Raw genomic sequence first — 21208 nt, 5'->3', positions numbered from 1 at the left:
TTGGTATTCCTGAGAGCAGATGCGGTGGAGGCGAAGGAATTGGGAATATGGGATGGCATTTTTACAGGGGACAGGGTGGGAGGAGGTGTAATTTAGGTAGCTGTGGGAGTTGGTCGGTTTATAGTAAATGTCCGTGTCGAGTCGGTCGCCCAAGATAGAAATTGAGAGGTCTAGGAAGGGGAGGGAGGAGTCTTAGACCGTCCATGTAAATTTGAGGTCGGGGTGGAAGATGTTAGTAAAGTGGATGAACTGTTCAACCTCCTCGTGGAAGCACGAGGTAGCGCCGATACAGTCATTGATGTAGCGGAGGAAAAGGTGGGGGGTGGTGCCAGTGTAGCTGCGGAAGATGGACTGTTCCACATAACCTCCACTCCCGGCACCTTCCCCTGCCACCGCAAGAAATGCAAAACTTGCGCCCACGCCTCCCCCCTCACTTCTCTCCAAGGCCCCAAGGGATCCTTCCATATCCGTCACAAATTCACCTGCACGTCCACACACATCACCTGCACCCGATGTGGCCTCCTCTACATTGGGGAGACAGGCTGCCTACTTGCGGAATGTTTCAGAGAACACCTCCGGGACACCCGCACCAACCAACCCAACTGCCCCATGGCTGAACACTTTAACTCCCCCTCCCACTCTGCCAAGGACATGCAGGTCCTTGGCCGCCTCCATCGCCAGACCATGGCAACACGACGCCTGGAGGAAGAGCGCCTCAACTTCCACCTAGGAACCCTCCTACCACAAAGGATGAATGTAGATTTCTCCAGCTTCCTCATTTCCCCTCCCCCCACCTTATCTCAGTCACAACCCTCGGACTCAGCACCGCCTTCTTGACCTGCAATCTTCTTCCTGACCTCTCCGCCCCCACCCCCTCTCTGGCCTATTACCCTCACCTTAACTTCCATCCACCTATCGCATTCCCAATGCCCCTCCCCCAAGTCCCTCCTCCCTACCTTTTATCTTAGCCTGCTTGGCACACCTTCCTCATTCCTGAAGAAGGGCTTATGCCCGAAACATCGATTCTCCTGCTCCTTGGATGCTACCTGACCTGCTGCACTTTTCCAGCAACACATTTTTCAGAAAAGATCTGAATTCCAGAGATGAGGTGAATGTGATTGCCTTTGACATCAGAGTAACATTTTATTGTGTGATAAGATTCCCAAGCAAAACTGACATTGCTTGTTGAAATCATACTTTGCCCAAAGGAAAATGGTTGTGGTTGCATCTCAGTTCCAGGACCCTATTACAGGATTTCCTTAAAGTAGATATTTTTCATCAATCTATTAATGAGTGTTGTGTCACACCTCGAGAGCAGGTGGGATTTGGACCTGGTCATGCTGTTACTGTGCCACAAGAGTCCTTTCAGGATCTTTCTAGATATTTTCTAATCGACCTAGTCAGAGATGTTGTTATACACCTCTGGTGCAGGTGGGACTTGAATCTGTTTCCTGACTCAAAGTTAGCAACAGTACCATTATGCCATAAGACCATTGGGGGAAGGTATTTTCTATTCAGCTTGTTCATGGATGTTATGACACTTCTCTGGAGCAGCTGGAACTTGACTTGACCCCAGGATAGGGTCACCTGGCTCAGAGGTAGGAACACTACCATTGCACCACGAGACCCCTTGAGTTCCTAGGCCCAACCATTTTCAGCTGTTTCATCAATTACCTCCTGTCATGAAGTGGGAATGTCTGCTGAAGATTGCACAAAGTTCAGGACCTTTCATCATGACTCAGAAGCAGCCAGCATTCCTGTGCCACAAGCTCTGGGCAACAATCAGGCTAAGACTTATGAGTAGCATGAATATTGCTTATCATGTAAGTGCCATGTACTGACCACCTCCTCAAAGAGAATCAAATCAGCATTGAATACTTTACCTTTAATACCTTTGGTGTTACCATTGACAAGAAACAGAACATGGACCACTCATAAGTATTGTGGCTACAAGGGCAGGTCGTTTGCTAAGAATTTTGCAGTAAGTACCTCATCACCTCACTTCCCAAAACCTGTCTATAAGGAACAAGTTAGTGATGAAATGTTCTCCATTTGCCTGGGTGAATGCAGCTCCAAAAATGCACCAGAAGCTTACTGCTATGTAGGGCAAATCATCATGTTAATTGGCACTCTGTCGCTACCTTCAACATTCATTCCCTTCACCATTGATGCCTAGTACCAACAGTGTGCACCATCTACAAGATTCATGTCAGCAGCTCACCAGCGCACTTTCTATCGTGCCTTCTAAACTTCTACCACCTAGAAGGACAAGGGCAGCAAATGCATTGGAGCGCCAATACCTCCAAATTCCCCTTTCTGCCACATGCCATCCTAATTTAGAACTATATCGCTGTTCTGTTATTATCAATGGGTTAACATCCTTGAACTTCTTTCATAAGCACAGTCTATGTACCCAACTCTTTTCTCCCCCCCCCCCCCCCAACACCCCCAATTCATGAATAGTAGTAGCTTAAGAAGGTGGCTTACCGACTCTGTTTATTGAGGTCCACATGCCAGAAAGGAAAAGTATTTTGAATTTCCTTTATATGTGGCATACAACATTAGTAGTATTGCTTGAGGAGTCAGAGCATCAGTTTGTTAAGGCAAAAAGCCTATTTCTATTTTGTAATTCTGCACCAAGATTCTACTCATGAAATGGGCCCTTTGGCGTGGTGATGGACTCAAACCTAAAGTAATGTGTTCAGCGAAGCCAAGCTGCTGCAATAACCTCAAACTCTTTGGTCAGAAAATGAAACTACATTGTGCAAATTGTCAAATATCAATTTGCAGAGAGGTGATGCATTGTAGCAAAACAAAGAGTGAGATAGTGAATACTTTTGAAGAAGTAGACCTTGAATAATATTCTTCCTCCTTGCACAGGTACAGATGAGTCTCCAGAGCCACTACCGATCCCAACATTTATGTTGGGTTATGAATGTGATTTTGTGGTGTTATCTCCATTTGCATTGCCATACTGGGAGAAGCTTCTTCTGGAGCCATATGGATCGCAGAGAGATATCGGCTATGTTGTGGTGTGTCCAGAAAATGAAGCACTTTTAAATGGAGCAAGAAGTTTCTTTCGTGATCTCAGTGCGGTCTATGAGGTAAATCGTGTTTGATTTATGTGACTATGTATTTAATATCTTCAAAAATAAACAATTTTATATTACCATTTGGTATAATGAACGTTTGATGTGCAACCTTGATGCAGAATTGTTGATAATGAACAAAAATTGTTGTTTGAAATATAGTCCTGCAGACTTGGGCAGCACAGGCCCATCTCAAAATTGCTTCCTGATGGAATCATGAAAGTTGGGACCAAAGCAGCCTTGAATATTGCAGAGCAGCCTGTAAATGACTGGTTCTCTCAGCACTGTGTGAATGCTAGCAATGAAGCATTTTCCAAACTGAAACTTTATGCTCAAGTGTGCAGACACGATCTGGGTAAGTGACTTATGACATCAGTAAAGGCAATGAAACATCACTCGGCATGATTCAAAAGTGAACACATTTCTTGATCACTGTATTGGCTAAGGTTTAAATTTATCTTGAGTAAAAGCAATTTATTGAAAATTACAGGATTTTCACAGATATGGCTGATCATTTTATTTATTTATAAATACTTCAACAGTTTTGAATTTATCACAAGCTCTGTTTGTTTTGACAATTCTGTTCTACTTAATTGTGGAATGAGAATCTAACAGTGGTGCAAAGTCTGTCCTATCTAGCACTTACAATGTTGATTGTCCAAGCATTTTCCTCACTGTAAATAAGATGGTCACAGTTGCCAGTAGCTGCACATCATCGTGCAGTGTTGTTCAAAAGGAAGTATTTAGAAAGCTTGATTTCACTCTCCCATTTACTTGCATCTGCTGCTTTTTCTGTCTTGGATTGTGAAAATGTCAGATGTGTGCTGGAAATAGAAACAAAAAACTGCTGGTGGTGTGCAATGCTTTTATCAGTTTCTGTAAAAAAAAAAATTAACATTTTCAGGTTGAGAATCTTGATCACAACTGTCAAAAGGTCTTGGTTTGAAAAACTAATCTTTGGAGTCATACAGCACACAAATGGGCCTTTTGGCTCAACTCGTCCATGTCCGCCAGGTTTCTAAACTGAACTAGTCCCATTTGCCTGCATTTTGCCTGTGTCCCTCTAAACCTTTGCTCTCCATGTATCTGTCCAAATGTCTTTTAAATGTACTTCTTTTCTATCTCTCTTTTATGTCTGTGAATATGCTGTGTTACCAACTCCTTCTAGCTTTAAATGAGAAGCAGATGGCTTTGATTAATGCCTGAGAAATTTGAAATTAATATACTAATATAAAAATTGCTCTTGTTTCAGGTCCATATCTTGCTGGTCAAACATTGGACAGTTCGTTATTCTCGCAACCTAACCCCATTTCCTCTTGCAATCGATCCAGTACATTACAAACTCCTGTACAAGTTCCTGCTGGAGGTTCATCTGCATCTTCCACCAGTGCTCCTGTACCATCTGGTACTTTAGCAAACACTGCCATAACTGGCACAGTAGCTAGTAGTACTACTTCGAATGTGGCTTCAATACCTGTGAACCTGACCAGCGTATCTGCTGCAGTAAAACCGTCTTCCTCTTTTCCTCCATTTGCACATTTGAATAATTCCTCCAGTGCTGTGACTGCACAAAGCTCAGCCTCCCAGCAGAGTAATGGTATCTCTGGTGATTCAACAGTTGGTGGAATGGGACAACAACACCAGGAACCTCCAGAGAGGTGAGATTGATGTACTTTTTGTGATCTATGTAAGTGCAAATGTTAGCATCTAAAATCATGTGCTGTTGTTAAAACATAGTTACTTCATTGGAGGTCATTGTTTCTGAATGCAAAAAAGATCGTCAGGAGCATGGTTTTCTTGTTGACCTATATACAGAATGGTTACTGGTCAGCAGGCTTTTAAAGTCTGCATTGCAGATGTTGTCACACGAATGCTATATTTTCAGGCTTAACATCAGGTAAAGTTAATAAGAGGGAGGTCCCTCGAGTCTGCTGTTCCATTCAGTCAGGTGATGGCTGACCTTTAACCTACTACCCATCTATCCTCATATCTCTTAGCCAGCGCTAACCTGTTAATTTCAGATTTAAAATTATCTATTGAGATAGGAAAAACTTATTACACAAACTTCATTCTTAGTCGTGAGTCCTGGCATGGATTTTGTTACATCCATGCACAAAACTCATTCACAGTTAAAACAAAATCTGCTCTGCGTTTTCCTTATTAGTTCTTTTATAGCTATAAAAACTTGAATAAACCCACTCATTAACCTTGTATGCTCTAGATGATGCAAGCCTAGTTTATGATATCTATACTTGTAACTATTTGGGCGGCATGGTGGCACAGTGGTTAGCACTGTTGCCTCACAGCGCCAGAGACCCGGGTTCAATTCCCGCTTCAGGTGACTGACTGTGTGGAGTTTGCACATTCTCCCCGTGTCTGCGTGGGTTTTCTCCGGGTGCTCCGGTTTCCTCCCACAGTCCAAAGATGTGCAGGTCAGGTGAATTGGCCATGCTAAATTGCCCGTAGTGTTAGGTAAGGGGTAGATGTAGGTATATGGGTGGGTTGCGCTTTGGCGGGGCGGTGTGGATTTGTTGGGCCGAAGGGCCTGTTTCCACACTGTAAGTAATCTAATCTAATCTAAAACTTAATCTTTGGAGCTTGGGCAATTTTCTAGTTAAGCTGTGTTGCACTCCACTCAGTGCTTGTATACCATTTCTAAGGTATGGTGCCCAAAACAATATTGAGTACTTCAAATGTTGTCTCGCTTGAGTTAGATGTAAAATTAATTAAGTACAAAATGAGACCATTTTGCCTATCTGGTCCATTTTGGCTTTCTGAGGAACAACCTAGACAGTCCCATTCCCTTACAATCCATGTAGCCCTGCAGGTTTAAGGAAGTATTTTTAAAACATTTCTCTGCATTTTTGACAGTGGACTGAAGTGGGAAACCAAGGAATGTGGAAGGGATTGCTGCACACTTTAAAAGCAACCTTCCAACACTTATTGTGACTGTTGTTTACAGTGTTGCCTTTTGAAGCAGTGAAGATAGATTACTAGAGAATGACTGGCCTCGGGGACTCTGTGCAGAATGAGATTTGGCTGGCAGCAAGTAACTGGTCTGTGGAGTTGTTGATGAGAGCCTCCTGCCTGTCGACAAATGTAATTGGGTAGCTTGTGGATGTGAATGATTTAACAAGAAGCCTTCAGACTTATGGAAGGGGAGTTGGTATCCTTTATTGCTACAGTAGAAAAGCACTTTAATGCCTGATGAAAACCAAATTATTTTCCCTCACTAGTTGCTGTAATCTGTGATTCTTAACCAGTAAGTCAGAAATTTTATAAATTGTGAACCATTCACTTTGTGCCTGCTGTTTTGAGGTGAAAACATCTGGAGAAGATCAACGAGCAATGCTTTTCTTAAAAAAAAATGTTAACGGATTATGGGTTTTGCTTGCGTTTATTGTCCATCGCTAGTTGTCCTTAAGAAAGTGGGGATGAACTGCCACCTTCAATCATTGTAGTCGTGTGCTCCAGGTAGACGCACATTGCCTTTATTGAGGGAGTTTCAGGATTTTGATCCAGTGACACTGAAGGAAGGGTGACATGTTTCCAAGTCTGGATATTGAGTGGCTTGGAGGGGAGCTTGCAGGTTGTGGTGTTTCCATGTACTTGCTGCTCTTGTCCTTCTAGATGGTAATGGTCGTGGGTCTGGAAAATATCTAAGAAGCCTTTGTGAATTTCTGCAGTGCATCTTGTAGATGATGCACACTGCTGCTACTGAATATTGGTGATGGATGGAGTGGATGTGGTGCCAGTCATGCAGGCTGCTTTGTCCTGAATGATATCAAACTTCCTGAATGCTGCTGAAGATGTGCTCAACCAGATAAGTGGGAGTATTCCATCTGACTTGTGCCCTGTGGATGGTGCTACGATTTTCAGGGATCAGAAAGTGAATTACTGAAGCAATTGTAGCTTCTGATCTGCTATTCTATTTATATGGTTAGTCCAGTTCAGTATCTGGTCAGTGATAAGCCCAAGTCATTTGATAGTGATTTTAGTGATGGTGATGCAATTGAATGTCAGGGACAGTGGTTAGATTCTCTCTTGTTGGATATGGTCATAGCCTGGTATTTGTATGGTGATACATTAGTTACCCACTTTCCATCCCAAGGCTGAATATTGTCTAGGTCCTGCTGCATTTGGACATAGACATCTGAGGAGATGACATAGACCATTGAACTGCTTTCTCAGCTTTTTCCTCCATCCAAAACACCATGCTCTTTTGTCTGTTAGTGCTTATATGTTTGTGTGTATATGTATGTGTATCATAAGGGGTTCAGAGCTTTCCCTAGTCAAGTTACATATTGACAGTTCATAATTTACCTGTAGCTAGGAAGTATAGAAACCCGACCTGTCCTTTGTTAATCTAGGACTAAAAGACAAGAGAATTGGGAAATTTTGCATACTTTGGTAAAATCTTTTACATCTCCGGAGTAGTGGGACTTGATTTCCAATACAATATCTCTTTTGGATGTGATCCAATCCAATTTCCTTTTGAAATCATTGCTTCTGTTCCAACTGTCTTTGTGGGCAGAAGGTTCCAGGTCATTATCCTCGTTATGTTAATAAAACGTTTTTCTCTCAATCCCACTGCAGTATTTGCACTAAATCTTAAACCTGTATTCTGATTCTTGTATTATCAGCTAAAGGGAACAGTTTTTCCTTGATTACCTTTCCAAACTTGTTGTAGTCTTATATACTGCTATAAAATCACTCCTCATACTCCTTTGCTCCAAGGAGAGCAATCCAGCTTTTCCAACCTATTTTTGTGACCAACGTTTGTCATCCCTGGAACCAAATGTCTTCTGAACTCTTTTTTTCATGGATCTTTGCTTCTTTCCTAAAGTGTAACTGGTTGCAGGCTTCACATTGGATGAGAGCCATTTCTTTTGGGCCTTGTGGTATTTGCAACTATAACAGTGATACTGTGAAATGAAATGCAGTAGTAATGCAACAAATCTTAAAAGGCATTTCATTGATTCTGTATTTGTTTTCATGTGAATGTTACATCTAATGTAGATCTCTCAGAATTCAAAGTGTTGCAATTTATCACAGATTTAGGAAAATAATAAAAGAAAGTAACAAACTTTCTGGCTTGATTAGTTCAAAAGCAGTTATATTTATGTTTGGACCCGAGCACAAAAGAGTTACTTGAGCATTGACCTTTTCAAAGCGATGTATCAAGTAAATAGCTAAACTTAGTGCTCAGATTATTGGTTTGCAAGATGATCTGCCAGATAGCAATAGATCAGAAGTGGTACTTGTGATACTGCCCTAGTAGTGATGTTGTCTCAACCTGGTAAGTATTAATTCCTAAACTGTCTTTTGTGGTGAGGGTTATCCATGGCATTTAATTCTCTAGCTCACACGAGGGGAATAAACCACCATCTTTATAAATCCTTATGAATTTGGTCTTTTCAATGCAAACATGACTTCTGACCTGCATTGTGGGGTGAATTATAGACATATTTTGGTTCTAGGCTCCTCCTTCCTCTCCCCCTCTCCCTCCTGGATCCTGACAGTCTTACTAGTGAGAAAGTTTCAGGAAATCTTGGACTTTAAGTCTATATCAATGGCAATGTGGATCCAGATAGACAGCCTAACATTCTCAACACCTTCCTGGGGTTTTGGAGACTTAACAATCTAGCCATTGTAAACCAAATACTGCTTCTGTTGCCTTAAACTGTGAATCTCTTGCAATTTCCTTCCAGTGATCACTCCAAGCCTACCTTTTTAATCTTTGATAACCACATCCCACAGGCCTATTGTTAGATCATCAAACAGGTCACATCATTCCTTCATTTCACCTAAATTAAAATACCTGTCCAAAACAAACCAATCTTAAAATCTTAAGTTTCTTTGCAGTGTCAACTTGGGAAGTTTGCGTTCTAAGCATATGCCCACAATTAACTGGATTGAGACTGCCCAAATTAATTTGTCTGAGGATTTTTTCAGTCTGCTGTCTTCAGAAGACTCACCCTTTCATTTTATGAGCTAGATTTTCTTCAGATCCTATAAGAGAAAGACATGGGCTAATACTATACATTTTAATTTTGCAAAGTCTTGTTTTGTATTATTGCTGAAGTAACAGATAATTATAGAACAACCTCGGTTATCAGAACGTCAATTATCCGAATTTGAATTATCTGAACAAGATCTCAAGGTCCTGTAAAAACATTATCCGTTATCCGAACGCCATTATCTGATCAAAATACTCCCTGCCCATCTTGTTTGGATAATCGAGGTTATTCTGTATATGTAATCTTTGTTGTCCTATTTAATTTTTGTACTTTATTTGTATTGTAGCACCATGGACAGGGATAAAATTGGGGTCCCAACAGAGGGGGAGTCTCATGCCATCATTTATCCACCATCCATCGTTGTGTACATTGTGGATCCTTTTACTTACAATGCAGAGGACGAAAGATCGTCATCTTCAAATGTTTGGACACTTGGGCTATTACGCTGCTACCTAGAGATGATTCATTTCTTACCAAAACACATCAAGAATGCAATATCTGTGCAAGTGAGTGTACTTCTTAAATGTTGAATGGTACAGTAAATAATTGTAGAAGAGATGGTACATTTAACACATGTGTCTTTCAAATTGGTCCAAGTTGCCTTCATAAAAATACTTCCTGACTCACTCAGTATAGCAAGGCATAGTTTGAAGGGCCATCTCCTCCCATTTACTCTTATGTTCCCTTCTAGTGGTGCAAAACAGAATTGCAGTGATTCATGGATATAAAACCTCACCATCCCTCAACCAGAGTATGTAGTACCATGAAAAGCTTAGAAATGATTTTTTTCCCCCCCTAGATCACCATGAACGTCTTGGAAGAAACTAACGAAAATTAATAACATGGTCTTCCGTGTAGTAGGATGTAAAGGAAATGTATTGCTTTATTTTATTGGGCAAAGCTTTAAGTTTGCATACATAATTTTCTTCAAAGCCTGTATAAATCTTATAAAAACATTACATAGTTACATAGGCTAATTCTTTTATTAACCTAATCTTTCAAACTGTAATATTATAATCATACTGTTTGCGACATCTTCAAAAAATTTCAAAAAATGCTATGGGTTACTTTTTTCCAGAGTAAATATTTTTAAACTAATTATACAGACTTGGAAGAGTTTTTTTTAAATTGAAGTACTTTGTTGGTTGAGCTCAGCAGTTATTGCAGTCTTATCTCTTTGAGTGGGTTCGCAACGCACTTCAGCTTTTTCAAATTTGGCTTAAATGATTACATAATTCACTTTATGGTAGGGGAAGGAGCCAGGAGTCAGATTATTTTACACTTGCCCTTCTTAATATAAAGCAGGCTGATTTAATGCATTCAAATTCAAGTATTCTTAAAATAAGTTACTCGAGGTGTTACCCATTCAATTTTACTCAAGCTTGTCTACTTGATCTTAAATTTTTTCTAATACTTCTGTCGTTATCTCTCCTAATTTTTTAAATTATCATGCTAATCATAAATCATTTTAGTGTTGTCCAAACAATCTTCCTGCTGGCATGAATTGTTTATATCTTGGTTTATGCTGTCCCATTGCACTTTTTTCTGGTGAACAATGCCTTGGAGAACTAGCTAATTCTTAAAAAAAAAGTCATAATAGTGTAATTAAGTATTATCTATTTAAATTACTCTAACATTCGGAGCTGTTTAGTGAAATTAGAATTACTATCAAGGGGTCTCTATTTGGTTCAGCAGAAAATGTTTACAGTGAGCCACTTGTTTGAACAGTGTTTTCTCAGCATGTGCGTATGTAATCTGTTTGTTTTGATCTTTGTAGTCCTCTGCGGTGCAGGATCTGAACAAAATAATGGATGTGCATGTATGTGTAACTGAACTGTTCCCGTGCCAGTACCAGCTGCTCTGAAGACAAGAGAGTAGCTGATACTTGTTTTTGTTAGTTCAGTTGCTTAATGTTTGATCAGGACTCTATGATTTTGTTCAGTTTCAATTAAATACTTAATATCAATTATCACTTGAGTAGATCCTTTCATTTGGGAGGGAAGGGTGTGATTGGTGAAATAGGAAGATATAAATAGGAGTATTGTGTTAAAATAGTCTGCACTTTAATAATGCTGCTGCTTGGTTGTGATATGTAGTGCCTAGTGACTTTTGCCCTAAAACACATTGTTAGACCCAATTCAAAAAGTTATACTTTCTTCAGAGGCAGAAAGGGGTAGGTCCTTTTGTGCTGCTACTAATTCCTAGTGGCTACTTTAGGAGTAGTGGAGAGACCAAGGACATTACTCCTTCAGGTCAGAAGATAGAATTGTTTATTGCAACTGAGGCAAAGTAGCGTAAAGGTACATGAAAACAGTATTAATTTTTCACAAAGGCAATACCTTACTTTGCTGTAAATGGATCCATTGGCAGTGAAGGAGATGTTTGACCTCTGGTTTTCCATATTTAGTAGATCGTATTCAGTGGAGCAGCTGAAAATGGGGGAAATATGAAATTGCATTATTTTAGGATTTTGAAATGCTAAGGAACATTTGTTCTTGCTGTTTACTGAGTTTGTGACGTACCTGCATTGGCCAATATTTTTATGAAAAAACATGCAAGCTGCCTAACCCAGTACTTCATGGATATTTCTCAGTGGGATCCCATTTTTATCCTTCAATAGATGATGATTTTTGGGGTTTAAAAGTTGTAGAGAGAGATGGGGATTTAGTGGCTGTCAGTTCTTTAGCAAGAGAAGGATGGCACCAAAATAAAATGCAACAACGTGATAGTAACTTTCAGTATTTAATTAAAGTTTGTGCTGTTTATAATAGGAAGTCCTATTTTTAAAGATCTGTGTAACGATTCTTGTGCTGCTTGCTGGGCCTAATGAGCCATGGAGCAGGCATGTAGTAGTGCCTGACAGTGTGGTTTATTGTGCACCTCTAAGCTCCAGTCGACATCTAGACTTGATTAGTGTTGAGACTTGATGCAAACAGGTGCGCTCAAGACAGAGTTGATGATATAGTGATTTTATTCACTGGAGTAGTAATTCACACAGAGGTAATATTCTGGGGTTTGAATCCCATCATGACAGATGGTGGAATTTGAATTTGATCTGGAATCAAGACTGTAATGATGACCATGAACTCATGGTTGATAGTTGCAAAAATCTACCTGGTTCACTGCCCTTTAGGGAGGAAAACTGCTGTCTATACCTGGCCTCCATGTTACTTCAGATTAACATCAATGTGGTTGACTCTTTAAAAATCCTCTGAAATGGCTTAGTGACCTTAGGAGTTCTTAACATTGACTGTGGACACATGACATCCAATCAGATATGGGTAATGAAACTACCTGCTGGTCTATTTGGATTTCCAGAATGCCTTTTGACGAGGTGCCACATAGGCTGCTAAATAAGATCAGAGCCCATGGTGTTAGGGGCAGAGTACGGGCCTGGATAAAGGATTGGCTGACTGGCAGAATGCAGAGAGTAGGGATGAGGATATTTTTCAGGTTGGCAGCTGATGACTAGTGGATTTCTCCAAGGGTCAGTATTGGGACCACAACTATTTATGATATACATTGATGATCTGGAGGAAGGAACTGAGGGTTTTGCTGCTAGGTTTGCAGATGACAAAAGATAAGTCTATTTGGGGTAGCATAGTAGTTCAATAGTTAGCATTGCTGCCCTACAGCGTCAGGGACCCGGGTTTGAATCCACCTTTGGGCGTCTGTCTGTATGGAGTTTGCACTTTCTAAACGTGTCTGTGTGGGTTTCCTTCGGGTGCTCTGATTTCCTGCCATGGTCCAAAGATGTGCATGCCAAGTGGATTAGATATGGTAAATTCAGGGTTACGGGGATAGAATAGGGGAGCGGGTCTGGATGGGATGCTCTTTGGAGGGTCAGTGTGCACTTGATTGGCCAAATGGCCTGCTTCCACACGAGGGATTCTGAAATTCTATTCTATGATTCTAAAAGGAGGGACAGGTAGTATTGAGGAAGCAGAGGTTGCAGAAAGACTTGGACAGGCTAGGAAAGTGGCAAAGAAGTGACAGATGGAATATAGTCTGTGAATGTGATCTTATGCATTTTAGTGGGAAGAAAGAGATGTAGACTATTTTCTAAATGGATAAATGTTTCAGAAATTTGTAGCACAAAGGAACTTTGGGAGTTTTAGTTCAGGCCTTAACATGCAGGTTCAGTTGTCAGTTAAATGAATATTGGCATTCATTTCAAGAGGGCTAGAATACAAGAGCAGAGATGTGCCACTGAAGCTGTATAAGACTCTGGTTGGATCACATTTGGAATACTGAGAGTTTTGAGCCCCATATTTAAGGATTTGCTGGCCTTGGAGGGAATCTAGAGGAGGTTTACAAGAATGATCCCAGGGTAATAGAGATTTTTATATGACGGAATGGTTGAGGACTCTGGTTCTGTACTCAGTGGAGTTTAGAAGGATGAGAGGGGATCTGATTGAAACTTAGAGAATACTGAGAGTCTTGGATAGGTGGACTTGAAGATAGTTTCTCCTACGAGTGGAAACAAGAGCTGAGGATGCAGTCTCCAAGTGAAGGGACAACCCTTTAGAACTGGGATGAGGAAGATTATTTTCAGCCAGAGGGTGGTTAATCTGTGGGACCCATTGCTGCAGAGAGCTCTGGAGGCCAAGACATTTTGTTTTTCAGACAGATAAATAGGTTCTTGATTGGTAAAGGGCTCAAGGGTTAAGGGGCGAAGGCAGGACGATGGGGTCAAAGAACATATCAGCCAGGATTGAATGGCAGAGCAGACTCAGCTTTAATTCTGCTCCTAATCTCATGGTATTAAGATTACCACATTATTGTGTTGAGTAGCATTGATATTGTGCTAAATGGGATAGAACAGATCTAGCAACTCAAGGCTGTGGAGCTGTAGCCATCAACTGAATTGTACTCCCAACACAATCTGCAATCTCATGTCCCGGCATATTCCCCACTCCACCAATACTATGTGATCAGGGCATTAGCCCTGGTTTAATGAAGAGTGCAGGAGAGCATGTCAGAAGCAGGTATATCTAAAAATTGGGTTTTTAGTTTCCAGTGAAGCATGCCGAACAGCATAAACAGCAAGTGAAAAAGTAAAGTAATTCCTAACCAACAGATCAGATCTAAACTTTGCAATGGTGTCACAACTAGTTGTGAAATGTGGTGGACAATTAAATAAGTTGCTGGTTGAGGAGATTGTACACATCCCCATCTTCAATAATGGGAGAGCCCAGCAGATTAATGCATAAGGTATGGTTGAAGCATTTGCAACAGTTTTGAGCCAGAAGTGCAAAGCGGATGATCTATCCCTGCCTTTCCTGGAGATCTCCAGCATCACAGGTGCCAGACTTCAGGCACTTTGATTTACTCCATGTGATATCAAGAAGCGGTTGAAGGCACTGGACATGACAAAGGCAATGAGCCCTGACGATTTTCTGGCAATAGTACTGAAGGTTTGTGCTTCAGAACTACTTGTGTCCCTAACCATGCTGCTCCAGTGCAGCTGCAAAGTGACATCTACCTAATCATGTGGAAATTTGCTCAGGCACACACAAAGCAGATTAGTCCAACCCAGCCAATTACTTGCCCCATCAGTCTTCTTTCAATCATCAATAAAGTGATGGAAGAAGCCATTAACAGCGCTATCACGTTGCATGCACTTAGCAAAAGAATGTTGACTGATGTTCCATTTAGATTCCACCAAGATCACTCAGCTGCTAATCTCATAATTGTGTTGGTCCAAACATTGACAAAAGAGCTCAGTTCCCGAGGTGACGTGCCTGTGAATGACTGACTGCCCTTCATATCAAGGCTGCATTTGACCAAGTGTGGCATCAAGAAATTCTGTCAAAGCTGGAGTTGTTGGGAATTAGGGGTAAAACTCTCCATTGATTAGAGTGATACCTGGCATAAAGGAAGATAGTTTGAGGTGCATTAATCCAGCTGTAGGACGTCTCTGCAAGAGCTCCGAGGGATAATGTCTTCAGCTGCTTCATCAATGACCTTTGCTCCATCAAAAGATCAGAAATGGAGATGTTCACCATTGTTCATCAACATGCATAACTCCTTGGATACCCCTCAGAAGTAGTTCATTCCTAAATGCAGTAAGATTGGGACAGTATCCAGTACAGGGCTAAAAAGTGGGAAGTAACGTAAGTTTTGCACAAGGCATTGATCATTTCCGACAAGAGAGAATTAACTATCATTCCTTGACATTCATTTGTATCACCATCACTGAATCATGCACTATCAAAATCCTTGGGCTTACCATTGATCAGAAACTGAACTGAGCTAGTCACAAAACACTGACTACAAGAGCAGGTGAGACGCTAGAAATACTGCAATGAGTAACTCAACTCCTGACTCCCCAAAGTCTGACCACCATCTACAAGGCACAAGTCAGGAGTTTGAGGGAATACTTCCAACTTAGCTGGAAGAGTGCAGCTCCAATAACATTCAAGAAGCTTGACTTCATTAAGGACAGAGAAACCTGTTTGATTACATACCTACGAGCGTCCACTCCCTCCACTATTGATGCTCATTAGCAGCAGTGTGTACTTTCTACAAGAAGCACTGCAGAAATTCAGCAAAGCTCCTTAGGCAACACCAAATCCTCCACCACTTCCATCTGAAAGGAGAAGGGCAGCAGATACATGGGAATATCACCAGCTGCATGCTCCCCTTCAAACCACTCACCATCCTTAATTGAAAACGTGTCACTCGGTCAAAATCCTGGAAATCCCTCCCTGACTACCTACAGCATATGGACTGCAGCTGTTCATGAAGGCAACCTCCCACCATCTTCTCAAGGGCAATTAGAAATGGGAAATAAATGCAGGCCAGCCAGTAGCAGCCATATCCCTTCAGTAAGTAAATAAATAAAAAGACTTAGGGAAACCAGTATGAAACTTGTTCACACTCTTCCCCTACCACCAAATTGAGCATTGTGCTTCCATGTCATAGAACCATGGAGCCACTTCTGGTTTTTCAAAACAGAATATCTCCAACATGACTTATATTATAACGCTGAAGGTGACCCCTAAATCTCATCTGATGGACCCCACTGGGGTTGTGACCTATGATTTGGAATCCCTGGTCTAGTCATTTTGAATTGTTGTCTTCCATTCTTTTTTATTGTTAAACTACATTTTAACATGTCCTGATTTCCATTTGTTCCTTTTGAATTCTTCTAGCTTCTTACCTTTCATAGGCCATTCAATATTCTGTATGTTTCAGTTAGATCCCTCCTCATCCTTCTAAACTCCATTGAATATAGACCCAGAGTCCTCAAAGGTTCCTCATATATTAAGTTTTTCATTCCTGGGACTATGCTTGTGAGCCTCCGCTGAACACACTCCAGGGCCAGTACATCCTTCCTGAGATATGGGGCCCAAAACTGCACACATTAATGTGGTCTGACCAGAGCTTTATAAAGCTTCAGAAGTATATCCTTGCTTTTATATTCAAGTCCTCACAAAATAAATACCATCATTGCATTTGCCTTCCTAACTACTGACTAAGTCTGCAAGTTTACCTTGAGAGAATCCTGAACTAGAACTTCCAAGTCTCTTTGCACTTCACTTCAGACTTCTGAATTTTCTCTCCATTTAGAAAATAGTCCGTGCCTCTTCTTCCTATCAAAGTGTATGACCTCACACTTTGCCATGTTGTACTCCATCTGCCGCCACTTTGTCCACTCTAAGCTGCCTAAATGCTTCTGCAGCCTCCCCGCCTCTTCAGTGATACCTGTCCCTCTACCTATCTTTAGATCGTCTGCAAACTTGGTCAGAATGCTCTCAGTTCCTTCATTTAGATCATTCATGCATAAAGTGAAAAGTTGTCCCAACACTGAGCCTTGAAGAACACCACTTGTCACCGGCTGCCATCCTGAGAAGGACCCTTTTATCCTCACTCTCTGCTGTCTGCCAGATAGCCAAGCTTCTATCCATGCTGGCACCTTGCCTCTGACACCATGGGTCCTTATCTTACTCAGTAGCCTTCTGTATGTCCCTTGTCAAAGGCCGCCTTGAAGTCCTGGGAGATAACATCCATTGGCTCTCCTTAGTTTAACCTGCTTGTTACTTCCTCAATGGATTCTAGTGGATTTGTCAAGCATGACCTCTCCTTGATAAAACCATGCTGACTTTGCCCTATTTTACCATACACTTAAAAGTATTCAGAAATGTCATCCATCACAATAGATTCCAGGATCTTACCCACAGCTGAGGTTAGTCTAATCTGTCTGTGTTTTTCTGTCTTTTGCCTTACTCCCTTTTTAAACAAGGGTATAACATTAGTGATTTTCCAGTCTTCTGGGACTGTCCCCCATTCTAGCAATTCCTGAAAGATTACCACTAACACCTGCTATCTCTTCAGTTATCCAACTTTAGACCATTCACTTTTTCTAGCACCACCTTCTTGTTGATGGCCACCATACTCAGCTCTGCCTCATTTTTGAATTTTCAAGATATTATTCGTGCCTTCCACCATGAAGACTGACATGAAGTAATTGTTCAGTTCCTCAGCCATTTTCTTGTTCCCCACGACTTTCGCTCCATCGTCCTTTTCCAACAGCCCAATGTCCACTTTTGCCTCTCCTTTGGCCTTTTCATATCTAAAGAAACTCTGGCAGTCTTCATATTACTGGTTGGCTTATCCTCATTTAATCTTCTCCCTCCTTAATTCTTTTTTCTTTTTGTTGCTTTTTGTTGGTCTTTGTAAGCTTCCCAATCCTCTGATTTCCCACTGCCCTTTGCCACGTTATATGGTTTTTTGCTGTCCCTGACTTCTCTAGTCAGCCATGGTTGCCTCATCCTCCCTGTACAATGCTTTTTTCTCGGGATGAATCTCTGTTGTGTCTCCAGAATTACCCCCAGAAACTTCTGCCATTGCTGTTCCACTGTCTTGCCTGCTAGGCACCTCTCCCACTCAGTCCTACATAGCTTCTCCCTCATGCATCTGCAGTTGCCTTCATTCAGCTGTAATACCATCATCTCTGATTCAGTCTTCTCCCTCTCAAACTGCAGAGTAAATTCAATCATATTATGATCAATGCCTCAAAAGGATTTCTCCACCTTAAGCTCCTTTATCAATTCTGCCTCATTGCACAACACTAAGTCCAGTATTGCCTGTTCCCTAGTGGGTCCCCTCACAAGCTGCTCCAAAAAGCCATCTCATAGACATTCCACAAATTCATTTTCTTGCAGTCCACTACCAACTTGATTTTCCAAGTCCACCTGCATATTGAAATCCCCATGATCACTGTAACTTTGTTTTTCCTACACATCTGTTCTACCTCCTAGTGTATCAGCTCTTGACTACTGTTTGGAGGCCTATACATAACTCTAACCATGGTTCTTTTTACCTTTTGCGTTTTATCAATTCTACCCACACAGATTCTACACCATCCTACCCTACTTCATTTCTTACTATTGATTTAATTTCATACAAATAAGGCAACTCCACCCCCTCTGCCCACTTGCCTGTCTTTTCAATATAATGTATAAACTTTAATATTCAGCTCCCAATCCTGATCCCCTTGCAGCCTTGTCTCTATGATGCCCACCACACCATATCTGCCAATTTTGATCTTTGGCACAAGCTCATTGACCTTATTCCTTATACTACATGCATTCAGATATAACACTTTAAGTCCCGTATTGACCGCCCCTCCTCCTCTTGTCATTCGTTTGTCCAGTGCGCTTCTACTGTGGTCCCAGCACAGTTCCAATGAAGGCTGTCCCATCAGAACTGGTCCCTTCTTCCCCATCACTATGCCCCTTGAATTTAAATCCATTTCTCCCACACCAATCTTTGAGCCACACGATTACTTAACCTTATTGGCCCTATGCCAATTAGCTTGTGGCTCAGATAGTTATCCAGAGATTATTACCTTTTTGGTTCTGCCTTTTGGTCAAGAAATTAAAAGGTGCCAATCCTGTGGAACCGCATTTTATCATAAACACTTGTTATTTGTCTCATCGTTATGAGTAATGATCTAAGGCATTTAGAGAGTAGCAAAAAGATGATTTAAAAAAAAATGGCTGACTTGAATTTCTGAAGTTCTGTTTACATCCTCAGGGCATCTGAAAATGATTTACAGCCAACTACGTGCTTTTGAAGTGTAGTCACTATTGTAATATGGAAAGCAGTTTCAAGTTTCTCTGAAACCGCCTTCCTTTCCCCTTACATTATTCTTGCGTGCTTCAGGAGTAATATCAGAGACAGCTAGCTGTCCTAGCTTAAACACTCCGCTATGGGGATAGTGCATTTTTTTTTAATGTTGCTTGCTTATTTAAGAATTTTAACAAATTGAGCCTAGGTTCACTTCCAGTTTTTATTTCTCTTGTCTTTGCAGATTGTCCCATGTCAGTATCTGTTACAGCCTGTGAAAAATGATGATCGGCACCTGTACTCCCAGCACCTTAAATCTTTGGCGTTTTCTGTGTTCACTCAATGCCGGAGATCATTACCATCCTCCACCTATGTCAAAGCACTGACTGGCTTTGGCCCAGGCTTGGCCTTAGACAGCACCTTAAAGAGTCCAGATGTGAGTAAAAACTCTTCACTTCATAACCTTTACAAACCAAAGTGATCTGGCCCATTTTTGATTGAAGGCAATTTTCCTAAAGTCAATATGGCCAACCTGAATATGACTTTTGCTTTCCCCCAACTCTAGCATTGAATTTGTTTTATTTTTCCAGTTCTTTATGCTTTTAAGAAATGACTTATGTAGATTTTCTCTTGAGCCAAAGTCAATACCCTGATAAAACATCTAATTGAAACTTTTGAAGTGTCTTGTTTCAAAACAGGAATTTCAACAGGCAATATCTTTTTATGCTCTGATTTCTTATCCAGTTAGGGTGTAGAATATGACTACAAAATTTGAAATGCATCTAAAGAGTAAAGATTGCAATTGAATGTGAAAGATAGGGATAAAGTATGAATAAAATGTTTTTCATTAAACACTTGCATTTGGTGTTTCACACCGAAAGTGGGAGACTACTTTGCTTAATCTGTATGTAGTGTGAGAAAGGAAAGCATTTTAAAAACTGAGATTACAAAGTTAAGTTTGTAGTTTTTTGATCTGAAATATTTTGACACTGAATTTCGGATGGAATTGAACACAATGGGAATCTTGCTCATGTTGGCTGTGCATGTGTATCCATAGGTAACAAAAGCACAGATAATAGCTATCTGCTGGTACTATGTCAAACTCGAGACTGAGGCATTGAGACCAAATCAGCAATGTATGCCACCACTGGAAATCGGCCTCAGTTTATGTCCCACTGATTAGAGCTGTTGCAGTATGATATTTTTATCCCTTAGATGCTGATGGATTCTGAAGAAACACTGGCATCATATCAGACTAGCTCATTGACACTGAGGAGGCTATGGTGCCATGCTGCAACTCAGGAATATTTTTGAGGGCAAGATGCAGTACCTTTCAACTCAACTGGATACCCAGGAGTATAATGTTTGAATATTGTACTATATCTCATAATTAAAGTGGTAATTTTTAAATGTGTAATATCTCCATGCTTAAAAAAATGTCTCCCAATACAATTTTCATTCCATTTTCATCCCACTAAAAGGTTAGGAAGTGAAATAATTCGAGAAAGAAGAGTCTCAAACCTCCCTGTTGTGCAACATTACCAAGCTAGGAAATGCATTTACTCATTGGGCTATTTGTCATGTTAAAATATTTAAAATGTGACCTAATTCCAAACCTACCTTTTTCTTTTTGCTGTAGAGACCAGAGCATTTGCGGATTTATAGCCCGCCGTTTATTTTGGCTCCAGTGAAGGATAAGCAAACTGAGCTAGGAGAAACATTTGGCGAGGCGAGCCAGAAATATAATGTTCTTTTTGTTGGCTATTGCTTGTCACATGATCAGAGGTGGTTGCTTGGAACATGTACGGATCTCTATGGAGAGTTGCTGGAGACCTGTGTCATTAATATAGATGTACCAAACAGGTATGTTGACAACTGGAAAACATCAAAATAAAGGCTAATTCATCAGTTTAGTAAAAAGGCTTGTCTTAAGATTGCTAGCAGCCGAAACTGGCATTGTTTGTAGGAAAGAACAGATCATTCTAGTCAGACTGGAAGGTACATTGTATTTATGTTAACATG

General features: G+C 40.9%; 1 protein-coding gene across 2 annotated transcripts in view; it reads left to right on the top strand.

The window, feature by feature from the left end:
* Positions 1-21208, top strand: part of med13a (mediator complex subunit 13a) — a 225134-nt gene that overhangs the window by 176634 nt on the left and 27292 nt on the right. For both annotated transcript variants that reach the window (XM_043718104.2, XM_043718103.2), the window contains exons 19-24: positions 2881-3104; positions 3252-3444; positions 4342-4747; positions 9396-9615; positions 19431-19622; positions 20826-21049. In XM_043718104.2, the coding sequence (XP_043574039.1) occupies positions 2881-3104; positions 3252-3444; positions 4342-4747; positions 9396-9615; positions 19431-19622; positions 20826-21049 (1459 nt within the window). The remainder of the gene's footprint in view (positions 1-2880; positions 3105-3251; positions 3445-4341; positions 4748-9395; positions 9616-19430; positions 19623-20825; positions 21050-21208) is intronic.

This window comes from Chiloscyllium plagiosum, unplaced genomic scaffold (assembly GCF_037043375.1).
Source record: "Chiloscyllium plagiosum isolate Xiang-an unplaced genomic scaffold, Cpla_swu_hap1 HiC_scaffold_31, whole genome shotgun sequence".
Classification (NCBI taxonomy): domain Eukaryota; kingdom Metazoa; phylum Chordata; class Chondrichthyes; order Orectolobiformes; family Hemiscylliidae; genus Chiloscyllium; species Chiloscyllium plagiosum.
The sequence above is the reverse complement of the archived record's forward strand: the minus strand, read 5'-3'. Positions and strand labels throughout refer to the sequence as shown.